Here is a 15,366-nt window from a genome sequence, read left to right on the forward strand (position 1 = left end):
GCCTAGAACCTTGCCTTGCAATGAGGTTCTCTCAGTTCGCTGAGCGTCTAGTTGCTGCTGTAGATCCTGGATCGTCTCTTGTGTCTTCTGGCTTCCGACCCGGCTTCGTCTCCTGACTCCTCTTCAGCTTCCACCCCTGGCTTTGGTTTCTCTTCTGATTATTGGCTTCCGACCCGGCTTTGACTCCTGACTATGTCTTCAGCCTCTGCTCCTGGTTTTGATATTGATTTCGGATTTCTGGCTTCTGACCCGGCTCCGTCCACGACCCTGTCTTCAGCTTCCGCCTCTGGCTCTGGTTTGGATCTCTGACTGCTCTGGTTTGGCCCCTGACCCGGCTCCGCTCCTGGACTCCGACTTTGGCTTCTTCCAGCACCTCAGGCATCCGGTACCTGCTGGCCCAGAGGATTCTCCTAAGTCCCAGCGGCTCAGGCTCTCACGGGCTCCTCACGAGGGAGCTGCGGACTTCTGAGGGTGAAGACTCTTTCAGCCTCCTGGGCCCAGCCGTCCTCTTCGTCCACCTCTCCGGAAGCGGCCCGGATCCTTGGTTGCATAGGGTCCCACCTAAGTCCAAGAGGCCCAGGTTCCTACGGGCTCCTCCCGGGGGGACCTTGGGCTTCCAGTGGTGAAGTCCTCTTCAGAGTCTCTCCAGCATCGCCTCCTGGCTGTGACGCTTCCTGTGGGTTCCCACAGTATTCCATCTACCTTCTCAGCCGGCCAAGGGTCCACGACCGTAACAATACTCGTGTACTTGCACGCATGATATAAAATTAAGGGTATCTTTGCTCGCGTGCCCAATATGCGTGTTTGTGGGCGCACATGCACGCCTTTTAAAATGTACCTGTTAGGGTGACTGGAAATGAAAAGTTTTAATTATTGAGTGTTTGGTATGTCTGCTGTTATGCAATATTTGATTGATTTTGGGGAAATGATTAAAGTTTTTTTATTCTTATTCTTCTTAATTATTAGGTCATCTGTTTTGAAATATGCTTTTTAGTATGGTTTCCTCACTGTTATGACTGATTTATATTTCTTGATTTTGTTTTTGAGGACTTGTGATTTCTGTTTTTGATTTATTGCACTGCATATGAGTCTGGCTTTTAGTGGTTTCCAGGCTAGTGTTTTCCACGAGTGGTTTTTGTTTACACCTTACTATTTATAATTTATGTCCTGCATTTGTGACTGAGGTGAGGTAGGCTGGCATCTATGATTGAAGGGGCTCCTTGGGTGCTAAAAATGATGGCGCTTAAGCCTGCTGGATACTGAAATGCCTGCATCAAGTGGTGGGGATTTGATTGCTGTGTTGAGGAGTTCCAAGGAGAACCTGCCCCACCCTACTAAGCCAGGCCCCTTCCTCTGGCCCGCATTGTGCATGATAACTTGTAATGTGGCCCCAGTGCAAAACGTTTTGCCAACCCTTGTTATAAATGACCTGGAAATGGGAACAACAAGTGAGATAATCAAATTTGCTGATCACACAAAATTATTCAAAGTTGTTAAATCACAAGAGGATTATAAGAAATTGCAAGAGGACCTTGCAAAACTGTGAGCTGGGCTTGAAAATGGCAAATTAAATTTAATGTGAACACGTGCATGGTGCGCTGGTGCTGGACCCTTGGCCCGAGGTGGGGTTGACGCTATCCGTAGGGCAAGCCCCATGGGTTCCCACCATCTGGAGGTGAAGCAGACCAGGAGATGACAAAGCTCCAGTCAGCCTCCAATACCAGCCCTTGTTCCCCGCAGGTTGAGCCCTTGGGTGCTGGGGCCAGCTGGTCTTAGGTGGGCCTCCATCAAACGATCCCCAGTGGATGCTGTAGCAGGTATGGGCCCAAAAAACAGCAGGGTAGGCGATCCAGTGAAGCCGTGAGGAAATAACAAAATGGTGGATGTATTGCATTATTTTAAATATTTTGTTCTATGAATGATTCATATTTGCAGTTACATTACTATCTGATTTTTATTATTTTCTCTTTTCCAATTTTTATTTATTTTTTGCCCCTGTTTGGAACGCAGTAGAGCCGATATCACAAGCCATCATTTTTTTCATTCATTGTTTTCATATATTTTGCCGTCCTGACATACGCTACGCATCAGTGTGGTTAGTTCTCGTGATTTTCAGTACTATTAATGGGATTGTTTATTTCAGCACTATTGATGGGATCCTTTGTTTTTCCTGTACGAATAATCGGTTTTTTTTTGCACTCATATCAATTCATTCAAGTATACCGCTTTGGTTTCTTGTGCGAAAATCCGCCCCTAAACGGCGTTGTTTTTGCCTTTACATTAAGATGAGATGAGTTGTGTTGGTACATAGACAAGAAGTAATGTTCGCTGAAAGATTCAAATACAGATCTTTTTATTATTAATATGCAGGATTGTTCAATTCCTTTCCACTTTGATGTGTATTGTACTCATAATTTAAAAAAAAATTTTTGACAATTAATTGAGTATAAGTAATATTTAACCAATTTTAGATCTCGTTCTAAATAGTACTGATTGAGATCGCTGTTTTGCCACAATATATAATAAGTTTTGTGTGGTAGACCTCTTGATTTATTCATTATTTTCCACACATTCAGATTTGTCTGTTTTGACATAATTAAAAAATATATATTATTCAGATAAATCCGTTTCATTCTAAATATATGAATAAAATTGGAAAAGTTTTTTGTTTTTGAATAACATGATGCATTTATTTATTTATTTATTGTTTTTGTTATACCGAGTTTCATGATAGGCATCACATCAACCCGGTTTACAAATAACAAGGAGTGTAAAGCATAACGTAACGTAAAAAACAATATTTTCAATAAGAACCTTGAACTTTAAATACCGTGAATCAGAAAAAGGGAGAGGGAAAGTTACAAAAAACAAGGAAAATAAACTTGGGATGGAAGGGGAGAAATTGAACAGCACAATATTTACATTTCAGCCTATTGATACATTAGAATAGCAAGTGAAAAAATAAGACTATGAAACGGTACATAGGTAATCAAATGAATAAATATGACACAGTTGTGAATGGTAATAGTATGATAATATTCAGCAGGAATTAGTGAGAGAGGGTTTGAGGTTGGTTGATTCGTGTTTACATTCCATTATTGCATACGAGTTAGTGCTAGTGAGAGGAGGTTTTATTCAAGGCTTGGAAATGCTTTTTTGAAAAGCCAAGTTTTTAGTCTTTTCCTAAATGTTAAAGAGCATGGCTCTTGTCTCATATCAGGTGGGATCGAGTTCCAGAGAGCTGGACCTGCTGATGAGAAGGCTCTGAGACTCAAGGATTTATGTTGGTAGGTTTTGGCCTTTGGAATTTGGAGTGACTCTTTGTAGTGTTCCCTGATAGGCCTGGCGGAGGTGAATTTTTTAAGTGGTATTTGTAGGTCGAGTTGCGTGTGTTGGTTGATAGTTTTGTAAATGATGTTAATGGTTTTGTACATGATTCTATAGTGGATCGGAAGCCAATGGAGGTTTTTGAGAATAGGTGAAATGTGGTCAATTTTCCTGGAATTTGTAAGGACTCTGGCTGCAGAGTTCTGAACCATTTGTAAAGGTTTGGTGTAAGAAGCTGGGAGGCCTAATAGTAATGAGTTGCAATAATCTAGTTTGGAAAAGATTATTGCTTGCAAGATTGTTCTGAAGTCCTGAGTGTGAAACAGCGGTTTTATTCTTTTCAGGATATGTAATTTGTAGAAGCAATCTTTGGTGGTTTGGTTAATGAATGTTTTGAGGTTGAGACGATTGTCTAGGATGGCTCCTAAGTCTCTTACGTGGGTTGTTTGAAGGAGTGTGGGTGGTTTAGGAAGTGTGTTATTGTTTTCCGGTGATATGAGCAGGAATTCTGTTTTCGAAGCATTGAGTACAAGGTTTAGACTGTTGAGGAGAAGTTTAATTTCTAATAGGCAACTGTCCCAGTATTCCATTGTTTTTGAGATTGATTCTTTTATAGGGATTACGATCTGTACGTCGTCTGCAAAAAGGAAATGTTTCAGGCTTAATTTTGTAAGTAGTTGGCAGAGTGGTAGCAGGTAGACATTGAAAAGGGTGGGTGAAAGTGATGATCCTTGCGGCACTCCTCTATTAGAAGGGTGGTATTGGGATTCTTTATTATGAATTTTGACTCTGTATCCTCTGTTTTCTAGAAATGTTTTGAACCAGTTTAGTGTGGCACCTGTTAAACCAATGTTTGCCAGCTGTTTTAGAAGAAGGGCGTGGTTGACGGTGTCAAAGGCCGCCGAGAAGTCAAGGAGGATTAGTAAATATGCTTGGCCTTTATCAATACCAGAGAGTAGGTAGTCCATGAGTGAAATTAGTAGCGTTTCGGTGCTTGCGGCTTTGCGAAAACCATATTGGTTTGGGGACAGAATACTGTGGTCCTCTAGGTAGTTGGATAGTTGGGTGTTTACCAGTTTTTTCCATGATTTTAGCTATAAATGGTAGGTTGGAAATAGGGCGGAAGTTGTTGGGATCACATGCATTTAGATTTGGTTTTTTTAGCAGTGGCTTGATTGAGGCAGTTTTTAGGTCATCTGGGTAGATGCCATGTGATAAGGAGCAGTTTATAATATCTGCTAGGGTTTTTGCTATTGTGTCCGGGATAAGAAGAAGCATTTTGGTAGGGATTTGATCAAATGGGTGTGATGACGGTTTCATTCTTTTTAATACATTTTGTATCTCTGTGATTGTGATGGGTTCAAAGGCATTAAGCTGGATGTCTTTATTTTGGGGAAGATATGTGTTATCTGGAGACGTAGTGTTTGGAATCAGCTGATTAAGGAGATCCGATATTTTTTTGTTAAAATGAAGAGCCAATTCGTCTGCTTTAGTCTGGGCTTGTTCGGGTGGTATATCTGGAGTGATAGGTTTAGTGAGGCTGGAAACGAAGGCGAATAGAGCTTTTGAGTCAAAGCTGAGATGATGAACCTTTCGGGCATAGTAGTCTCTTTTGATTTTCAACGTGGTACTTTTGTAAAGATGGAGTGATCGTTTGTAATCAGAGAGTGAGGCTGGTGAAGGAGCTTTGCGCCATTTTCTTTCTTTTTGCCGAAGTAATTGTTTGAGTTTTTGTAGTTCATCATTATACCAGGGATGTCATATTTGTTTAGTTCCGACAGACTGATAAAATATAATATCAGAAAAAAAAATTTTATCAATTATTTTTTTATCAATAATTCTTGTTATCAAAAATACATGAATATATTTTAAGTAAGAAATTAATAGATTGATTGACTGATAAATATCGTTATTAAACAACGACGATATGTAATGACAGAGTTTCTAAAAGAAGGGGATATTCACTTCATTAATAGATGTGGAGGTGTGTCCTCCTATTGAGTTTTATTGATATAATATATAGCTGACCTTTATCTATTTATTGTTTTAAATAGATATATGTACATATTTGATCTTATCCGGACCATCACCTGAACATTGTTCTTTGATTAATAAGGTACTATCTTCTGATGCTGCACTGTGCTCTAGTTTTATTATTATTTTATCATTTTATTATTTTATTGACTTATATTTTCATTTTTCATTTTTTATTCCATTGTCACTGTAAGTTATTCATTTTATGTTTTCTGAAGATTTGATTTGTATCTGTCTGTGTGTTTTTAATTATTTATGTTTTAATATTTATGTTTTTAAAGTTATTTATGATTTATTAAACACTTTTATATGTTTGTAGCCCCTGAGGCAGCCACCATAGGTGGCGAAACTCGGCCAGAGTCGGGCATTTGTACAATATTTCACGTCTCCTTGATTAAAGATTGAAAAAGATCATTTTGTGGCATCCACCATTTTGTTATTTCCTCACGGCTTCACTGTTGTAGCAGGTAGCCAGGGACCAGCAGAGGTATCAGAGAGACCAAAGCAGGTCCAGACGAGGCAGGGATCCAGAGGCCTGGGCACCAAGGATAGGCCAGAAGCAAGAACAGGTGACACCCAAGCAGCAGAAGGCCAAAGTCTGACGAGGCCAAGTCCAAGAAGATACCAGAGGCGAGGTTGGGACAGGCTGAAGTCAGGGCAGGTGGCAGAGCTAGTCAAAGTACAGCGGAGCAAGAGTCAAGGATGGGAATCAGTCCTGAGCGTAGTCCAATGAAGCAAGGGTCAAAGCCAGTAATCAGTCCTGAGCGTGGTCCAACAAAGCAGGGTTCAAAGCCATTGATCAGTCCTGAGCGTGGTCCAACAAAGCAGGGGTCAAAACCAGTAATCTGTCCTGAGCGTGGTCCAACAAAGCAAGGGTTAACGCCAATAGTCAGACCAAGGCTAGGCTAGGTAGGAACCAGGAACGAAGTCAGGAACTAGGACGAGCAACAAGCACACAAGCATGAAGACCTGTTGCCAAGGCAAAGAATGAGTGGCAGGCCTTGCCTTAAGTTGCAGGGCCCGATGATGTCATCACCCGGGGCTGTGGGTAGGATTCCTGCCGCGGCTCCTTTAAAAGTAGAAGAGTCACGCATGCCTAGGAGGAAGCAGGCCGCTGGACATCAGCGTCTCCCCATGGTACATGTGGGGAGACCCACCGGGAACTGGAGGAGTCAGTAGAGGAACAGGGAGAGCTAGCGGAGTCCGCAGAGGGATAGGGAGAGACCGAGTTGACAGCGGAGGCTTGGGAGCGCAAGCAGCTGGCCACCACCACCAGAGAAGACGGGCTGGGTCTGAGAGCTGGGCATTGGAGGTGAGTAGGCCCGGGCATGGGCCTGCCGCAACCAGGACACGCAGCAGTGCAAAGTGATGCATTGAGGGAAGAGTAACCCAAATTATAGCTACACAATGCAAGGTTCCAGATTAAGAGTCACCATTCAGGAAAAGGATCTAGGTGTCATCATTGAAAATATGTTCAAATCTTCTGCTCAGTGTGCAGCAGTAGTCAAGAAAGCAAATAGAATGCAAAGGATTATTAGGAAAGGAATGGAGAATAAAATAGAGGATATCATAATGCCTCTGCATTATTCCATGGTGTGATTTCATCTTGAATTTTGTGTACAGTTCTAGTCACCACATCTCAAAAAAGATATAACAGAATTAGAAAGGGTAGAGAGAAGGGTGACCAAAATGATAAAGGAAATGGAACAATTCCCCTATGAGGAAAAGATAAAGAGGTTAGGACTCTTCAGCTTGGAAAAGAGATGGCCTAGGGGAGATATGATAGAGGTCTATAAAATAATGAGTGGAATGGAATGAGTAAATGTTGAACAGTTGTTTACTTTTTCAAAATGTACAAAGACCAAGACAATGAAGTTATTAGGTAATACATTTAAAACTAATAAGAGAAAATATTTTTTTCCTCAATGCATAATTAAGCTCTGGAATTCATTGCCAGAGGATGTGGTGAAAGCTATTAAGTAGCTGTGTTTAAAAAGGGTTTGACCAGTTCCTGGAGGCAAAGTCCATAAACCATTATTAAAGGTAGAGTTGCAGAAATCCACTGCTTATTCTTGGGATAAGAACTTGGAATCTATCTACCCCTTGAGATCCAGCCAGGTACTTGTGACCTGGATTGACCACTGTTTGCCAGTTTGTGAAGTCTTATATTCTTATTTTCTTATGCTCCCTGGGGAAACCCATTCTTTAACAAAGTTGTAAACTGAGGTACAAAATAAGAGGACTCAGAATTCTGGCTAACCTTCCAGATGTTAGTTTAGTGTAAAAGTTGGATTGGAGAAAGGGTATGGAGGGAAAGGAATGTAATTATTATGTTTGCAGAGCATTGTGATATCATAGTTAAATCCTGATTATGTAAGCCCATGAATATCTAAGATTATTCAGATTTGACCATGTAACTGCTTCACATCCTTTGTATATAGTTCTGCTGGCTGAGGTTATCCAGGTATAACCCGTGCACTTCTCAGGTTACTAGTAAGCCCTGGGTTAGCGCAGTGTCAGTTAGCTAGAGTAAGATGGATTAATTCAAAAGTAGCCCCTCCTTCTGTGGGATCTGGAATGGCCAGCCCATTTGAAAAGGTACATAACCGCGCCCTTGCTACAACTTAGGAGGTGGTCCTTTGAGTTGTGAACAGTGTTCAGAGGTAGAGAGGAGCTTAGGTTTTGTTATTTTACAGGCCTAGCTAGTTTAGCCAAGCAAGCCCTGTTTGATAGTCCTGGCCAGGATCAGGAGGTTTTCTGCTCAGCCAATACACAACCTGTCTGGTGAGAGATCCTTCTGAGTGCATTTTTTGGAATTTAGGTTTTTAAGTGGTAAGGTTCTTACTGGAGCCTGTACACTACCTAGGCTCAGGGATTGGGGAACCCTGGGTCTGGGGCTGTGCAGGTTAGGGAAGACCTGCCTCCCAGTGCCTCAGTGAGGAAGGGGGTGCAGTGACCTGTTGTGAGCCACCCCGGAGTTATCTTCAGTTATGTAAGCCTAATTTCAAGGTTCAGATTGGAAGTTCTGACTGCCCTTCCTTTCTGCTGGGAGCATTGATATTCCTGCTCCAAGGGATCTTCCCCATCAGGGACTCAAAGGAAAGAACAAGGACTGCAGGAGAGCTAAGATGGCCGCCGACAGAGACACATGCTAAGAAGGACTCTCTGTTCTCTGATACCTAAATACAATTTACCTTGAATTTCTTAAACGGATTATGCCGCACAGAAAGAGGAAGACTAAGGTAAGGGAGATATCTAATTCATCTCCCTTGCCTACAACAGCGCAGCCACGGATTTCCTCCTTCTTTCCATCGACAGCTGGGATGACACCGGAGGAGAGGGCTGCTGCGGAGGCCGAATCAGAGCGGGAGATGGCACTGCTGGCCGAGGCAATATCATTGAGCCCCAGCGCTCGTAGTACTCCCTCTCTGCCACAACAAGTAAGTCCTGTGGGACTCGGAGGAACCCCCGCGATAGCTGGGGGTTCTGGAGAATTATTTCAATTATCTTTGGAAGGATTGAGGAGAGGAGACCAGGCTGTGGGAAGAGAAGGGGAGCCCAGATTTAATTTTGCCTCAGAAGCCGACAGAGATCACCCTTAGCTCACCATGGTCAGCAATTAAATCCTTAGAAGTGGCGATCATGGATTTGACTCATTCTACATTGAATTTCCAACGGCGCTTATCAAATCTGGAGAATTCAGTTTCTACAAATAAAATCAATATGGAAAAATGTGAAAAACGCTTAGAAAAAGTAGAAACATTTCAACAAAGATTTGCAAAATCAGATTTACTAAATGAAAAAAAACTGGAATTCATGGAGAACTCTATGAAATATCTTAATTTGCGGGTTTTGAATTTTCCTCAGCAAAGAACAATTCCAGCAAAAGAAATGTTTAAAGAATATTTGTTACAGATTTTGAAAATGCCTTTGGAATCATTACCTGCTTTTGCTAAGGTGTACTATCTACCATCAAGACCTAGACCGGATAATTTAGAAGGAAATGTGATGGCTGAAAGATCATTGAATTTGACTGAGATAATAGAAACATCAATAGATACTGACGGGTAGATTTTAAAAAATTGCTCGTTCGCGTACTTTTGTTTGCGCACCAGGCGCAAACAAAAGTACGCTGGATTTTATAAGATACGCGTGTAGCCGCGCGTATCTTATAAAATCCAGGATCAGCGCGCGCAAGGCTGCCGATTTTGGGCAGCCTGCGCGCGCCAAGCTGCGCAGCCTGCCTCCGTTCCCTCCGAGGCCGCTCCGAAATCGGAGCGGCCTTGGAGGGAACTTACTTTCGCCCTCCCCTCACCTTCCCCTCCCTTCCCCTACCTAACCCACCCCCCCGGCCCTATCTAAAACCCCCCCCCCCTACCTTTATCCATGGATTTACGCCTGCCGGAGGCAGATGTAAATCCGCGCGTGCCAGCGGGCTGCTGGCGCGCCGAGACCCGACCCGGGGGCTGTTCCGGAGGGCGCGGCCACGCCCCCGGAACGCCCCCGGGCCGGCGCCATGCCCCGGGCCCGCCCCCAAACACGGCGTCACTCAGCGACGCCCCGACACGCCCCTTTTCAGAAACCCCAGGACTTACACGAGTCCCGGGGCTCTGCGCGCGCCGGCGGCCTATGCAAAATAGGTGCGCCGGCGCGGGAGGGCCCTGCTCGCGTAAATCCGGCTGGATTTACGCGAGCAGGGGGTTTAAAATCCGCCCCTGAGATATCAATAAGAGCCACTTTATTTGTTACGTTTGTATTCTCATCAGAACAAGATGCTATTCTACTTCTTTTCCTTAGATACCGTTTGGATAAGTATCATGGACAAAAAATTTGGATATACCCAGACTTGGCAAGAGCTACGCAAATTAGGAGGAAGAACTTCCTGAGATTGAGACCGAATGTTGAAGCTATAGGGGCTAGATTCCTGCTGAAATTTCCTTGTAGATGTGAAATAAATTATTTAGATTACAAATATATTTTCTTTGAGATTTCATAGCTCCAGGTATTTTTGCACTCTCATACCCCAGTGTCCACAGAAAATGGCTAGGAAAATTGCAGTGTAACCAGTTGTAGTCTCTGTTTACTAATGATATATGGGATTAATGATCCCTTAATTTCCTATTTACTGCTCAATGAAATTAGCTGTCCCGGAATTTCCTGTCAGGAAGTATTGCAAAATATCTGTATACTATTATAATTTGTTATCATAAATTTCTGAAATGCATAAATTAAAAATTAAAAAAAAAAAGAACAAGGACTGCATAAGAACAGAGAAGGTTTAAATCATCTAACAGTGAATAAAGGCAAAGCCTAACATCCATGAAGCTACTCATTCGGTGCTTCTGTGACTCCTGGGGAGAAAGAGAAGTTTTAACTTTCTGTGCCTTAGTATTCTGGCCATCTGGAAGAGGTGTTCTGCCCATCCAAAGGACACCCCACCCACCTGGAACTCTGTTTTTCCAAAAACCTGGCAGATGGTGGTTCCCTGGACATTGGCAACACATATTCCTGCACAGATTTAGGAAACTCCTGTAAAGAATATATTTAGTGGTGCTGTGGATCAGTATTGTGCCATCTTACAACCATTTGGAACAGTAAAGATTTATTTAGACACTAGCACGGAGTCTCCTTTGATTTCTTTGGAACACAGCATACAGAGTATCAAAATTTCCCTAATCCAGGGGATTCCAGGAGGAAAGTTAGTCACCCTGCACTGGGAACCGAGAGGACTCCTTTTATCCTGCAGTCAAAAGAGCTTACACCTTGGGAAGAAAGGGAGGTTGGAAAATTAGCCTGGGTTCCTGCCCCCAAGAACTTCTAAATTCTTTTATGGCCCTATTGGAGTGCAATCTGCATCCAGGGATGGGGATACACAGAAATAAAATTCATTGTTTAAACTTGCAACAATGAGTCCAATACACTTTATTTAGCTAGCACTAGAAGGAAGCAGGTTCCAGAGCCTGCCAATCTGCCCTGTTCAGTCAGAAAAAGGGAGATGCTCAGGCTGTCATTACACAGTCCACTTCACCATTTGCATGAACATTTTTTAGATCCTACAAATAAAGATGAAAGGGATGACCCTTAAGCAAATCGGGAAACCGATTCCATCATTACATTTGGAAGATCAGCAGTAGTTGGAACACCCAGCCAGAGTTTCCTGTCTGCTTGCACTTGCACCCATCCTCAGCTTGCACATAGTGAGAGAACAGCCACAGCCAGAATCACCGTCTGCACCTTGGGCCCTGGAGGTCTGTCCTCCCCACTATCAGAGAACCCAAGGACTTGAGCCCAGTACTGACTGTGATGCCATTCTTCTTGGACTAGACAATGGGCTACATGGCTATTCCATCTGCATCCCCTCTGGGGAAAGTTGAGAAGAAAAGCAGATTCTTTCATGCTGAAAAATAATACTATTTAGTCATTGTGTTAACTCTTTCAAAAAAGAACACTCAGTTTGCCTCTTCTGTTAAAACTGTCTAGAGTACCTGAAGGTCATTTCTCAAAATATTCTCTACATCAGACCTTCCTTCAAACATTTTTCTATGTCACCAAACCAATAAAACATTAGAAGTTGCCACACTGGGTTAGACCAAGGGTCCATCAAGCCCAGCAGCCTGTTTCCATCAGTGGCCAACCCAGGCTACAAATACCTGGCAAGTATCCAAATTCTAAGAAGATCCCATGCTACTAATACCAGTAATAGCAGTGGCTATTCCCTAAGTCAACTTGATTAATAGCAATTTATAGCCTTCTCCTTCAGGAACTTGTCCAAACTTTTTTTATGTTTAAATTTATTGCATTAATTTTTAACAACATATACAACTCTTCAAAACACAATTACATGAAGATTATTGGGCACTGGTTGTCTCTTTAAAATGATCCATATCTTTAACAATAAAACTGCCTATGTTCATGCAATCCCTCCCTCTCCTGCCCTCCCTTCGCTCTTAAACCTAGCTATGCTATCTTTACCACATTTTCTGGCAATGAATTCCAGAGCAAACTGAGTGAAAAGGATTTTTTTCCCATTTGTTTTAAATGTACTACTTGCTAACTTCATAGAGTGCCCCTAGTCCTTGTATTATCTGGAAGATTAAATAATCTATTTACATTTACCTGTTCAGTCTTCTTATGATTTTGTAGACATCTATCATATCACCCTCAGTCGTCTCTTTCTCCAAGCTGAACTGCCATAACCTCTTTAGCCTTTTCTGATAGGGAAGCTTTCCATCCCCTTTATCATTTTGGTAGCCCTTCTCTGTACCTTCTCAAGTGCAACTATATCTTTTTTTGAGATGCGGCGACCAGAATTGTACACAGTACTCAAGGTGTAGTCTCACCATGGAGCGATATAGAGGCATTATGACATTCTCTGTTTTATTCATGATTCCTTTCCTAATAATTCCTAACATTCTGTTTGCTTTTTTTACCACACAGTACACTGAGCCAAAGATTTCAATGTATTGTCCATTATTATGCTTAGATTCTTTTCCTGGGTAGTAACTTTTAATATGGAACCTAAGATTGTTAATTACAGCATGAGTTATTTTTCCCTTGTCCACATTAAATTTCATCAGCTATTTGGATGCCCTTTCTTCTAGGATGGCAAGGTCCTCCTGCAATTTATCATAATCTCTGAATTAATCCGAATAATTTTGTGTCATCTGCAAATTTGATCACCTCACTCATTGTTCCCCTATCCAGATCATTTATAAATATGTTAGGAAGTGCTAGAATATGTACAGATCCCAGAAGCACTCCACCTTTTTCTACTGAGAAATTGACCATTTAATCCTACTCTCTGTTTCCTGTCTTTTAACCAGTTTGTAATCCAGAGGACATTGCCTTCTATCCCATGACTTTTTAACTTTCTTAGGAGCCTCTCATGAGGGACTTTGTCAAACGCCTTCTGAAAATCCAAATACCCCATATCTAATAGCTCACCTTTATCCACATGTCTATTAACTCCTTCAAAAAAATGTAGCAATATTTTCCCCTATAAACTACAACTTTCTTCTCCAAGCTTGTTTTTCTCTCACCTCTGTGTGTGTCTCTTATTGTCTTGCACAACGTCTGGCTTCCTTCTTAGTTTCTTTTTGCTTCCTGCCACTCAACCTCTCTTTATCCTTTACTGTTCTTCCCTCAAGTTGTTTCCTTTCACCTCTACCCAGTGCTTTTCCCCAACTCAGTCTCCTATTCATTTTATCTTTAACTTATCCCCTCCCCAACATAGCCTCCCTTCCTTTCCAACTCTAACTTGTCCCTTCTTGAACCCAACCTTCCTTCTTTTCAACCCACCCTATCTTTTTTTTTCCTAGTTCAGCCTCTCCTCCTTGGGGAAGCTTTGGATGGGGGACACCGAGATACGTACACGATGTCCTGGAAGCAGTGTGCAGCTGTAAGAATCCACCAGGCATTCAGGATGGAACCTCCACAGAAATGTTGATTATGAAGCTGGAGACTGACGGTCCACGGCCACTCCCCAGGAAGGGCATCTCTGCTGCTGAAGATCTGGGAATGGAGAAACTTGCGGCTGCTGTTCAAGGAAGATCCATCATAGTTCACACGAAATCCACAGTCTGAAAGGGAGGTGTCTCAATTCAATGTCTCCTCTGTGATTCTGAATGTTTTCTCCTTTCCCTCAGACTCTCCCTCCCTCTTTCTCACCCACCACCTAAGTCCAGTTTGTTGTCTAACTCCAGTATGTCCCATTCTTATTCTAAGCAGCCTCTTGTTTATCATCTGGCTCCAGGACATCAGGGGCAGGCTGAGCCAGCATTGGTATTACCCTCTAGCCCAACCTCTTCTCTCTCATGCTCTTCCTGTCTCAACCTCTTCTGTTCCTCACTCCTTTTGCCCCCATTTCTCTCCCTTTATCCTCTTCCCTCTTTTAAGCCATATAATTGTGTGTGACATTGTATGACATAACCATACAGAAATTTCTGTGAGTGTTCTGATAATGTCAGCAGCCATATGCCAATATTCCATCTCAGCTGACATAATTACTTCAGGGACAATACCAGCAATTACTGTACTGAGAATGTAGGATCAAGAAATGTGTAAGAACATTAAAATTTTATAATATCTAATACGCACCTCTTTGGCAGGTCCTGATGATCAAGGGCAGAAGACACAACCATGCTTTCATCAAATATTTCACAGTACACATCCCTAGGAACTTTGAAAAGGCCCATTAACCCCAGACACAGTTCATGAGTGGACAAGAGATTGTCTGGCACCAAGAACACAGTCCAGGGACTGGCTAGAGAGTAGAAGGTGAACAGCAACTCAAAGATTTATGACATCATAAAGAAATGAGTACTAACATTCTGATGGCTCAGCTCAGTCAATCTTGACAATAAAATCCAATTGCAATGCATGCTGGGCCTTGTAATCCTTTTTTTTTTTTTAAGATAAACCAAAATTACATAGTAATACTTAGAGGGTCATTTTTAAAGGGTCTCCTTCAGTGAAGTTGAGCTTTTCGCTAAGAAATGGCCCTTCTGAAAAATGCATCACTGATATGCATAGAAACATAAAACATGATAGCAGAAAAATAATATATGGTGCATCTTAAAGATCCCTTGTACTTAACCCATACTTTCTTGAATTCAGATACTGTCTTTGTCTCCACCACCTCCACTGGGCTGCCATTCCATGCATCCACTATTCTCTCTATAAAGAAATATTTCCCAAGAGTTCACTTTCTTTTACCCTTATCCCATGATAGATCATCTTTTCTATTCATCTAGATCATCTTTTCTGTTGAAAGAGGCTCACCTCCTGTGTATAGAAACCTTTGAGATATTTAAATGTCTTTATCATATCTCCCCTATCTTGCCTTTCTCCTAGGGTGTACCCTAGGGTCTGTCCTCATATGCTGAGGAAAGAAAACCACAAATCTTTTTTTTTTTTTTAATTATTTATTTAATGATTTTCCAAGAATAGAATAGAAAATACCTGAAACATCTGAATATCACTACAGAGTTTCTATAATGGGTATAT

At 42.0% G+C, this 15,366-nt stretch overlaps 1 protein-coding gene across 1 annotated transcript in view; it reads right to left on the bottom strand.

Annotated features, from left to right (window-relative positions):
- Positions 1-14,608, bottom strand: part of LOC115078746 (mucin-5AC-like) — a 272,347-nt gene extending 257,739 nt beyond the window's left edge. Inside the window, exons 1-2 of the mRNA XM_029581756.1 lie at positions 14,458-14,608; positions 13,733-13,940 (exon numbers count right to left, since the gene is read on the bottom strand). Of these exons, the coding sequence (XP_029437616.1) occupies positions 13,733-13,940; positions 14,458-14,530 (281 nt within the window). The 5' untranslated portion in view covers positions 14,531-14,608. The remainder of the gene's footprint in view (positions 1-13,732; positions 13,941-14,457) is intronic.
- Positions 14,609-15,366: the final 758 nt, after the last annotated feature.

This window comes from Rhinatrema bivittatum, chromosome 16 (assembly GCF_901001135.1).
Source record: "Rhinatrema bivittatum chromosome 16, aRhiBiv1.1, whole genome shotgun sequence".
Classification (NCBI taxonomy): Eukaryota; Metazoa; Chordata; class Amphibia; order Gymnophiona; family Rhinatrematidae; genus Rhinatrema; species Rhinatrema bivittatum.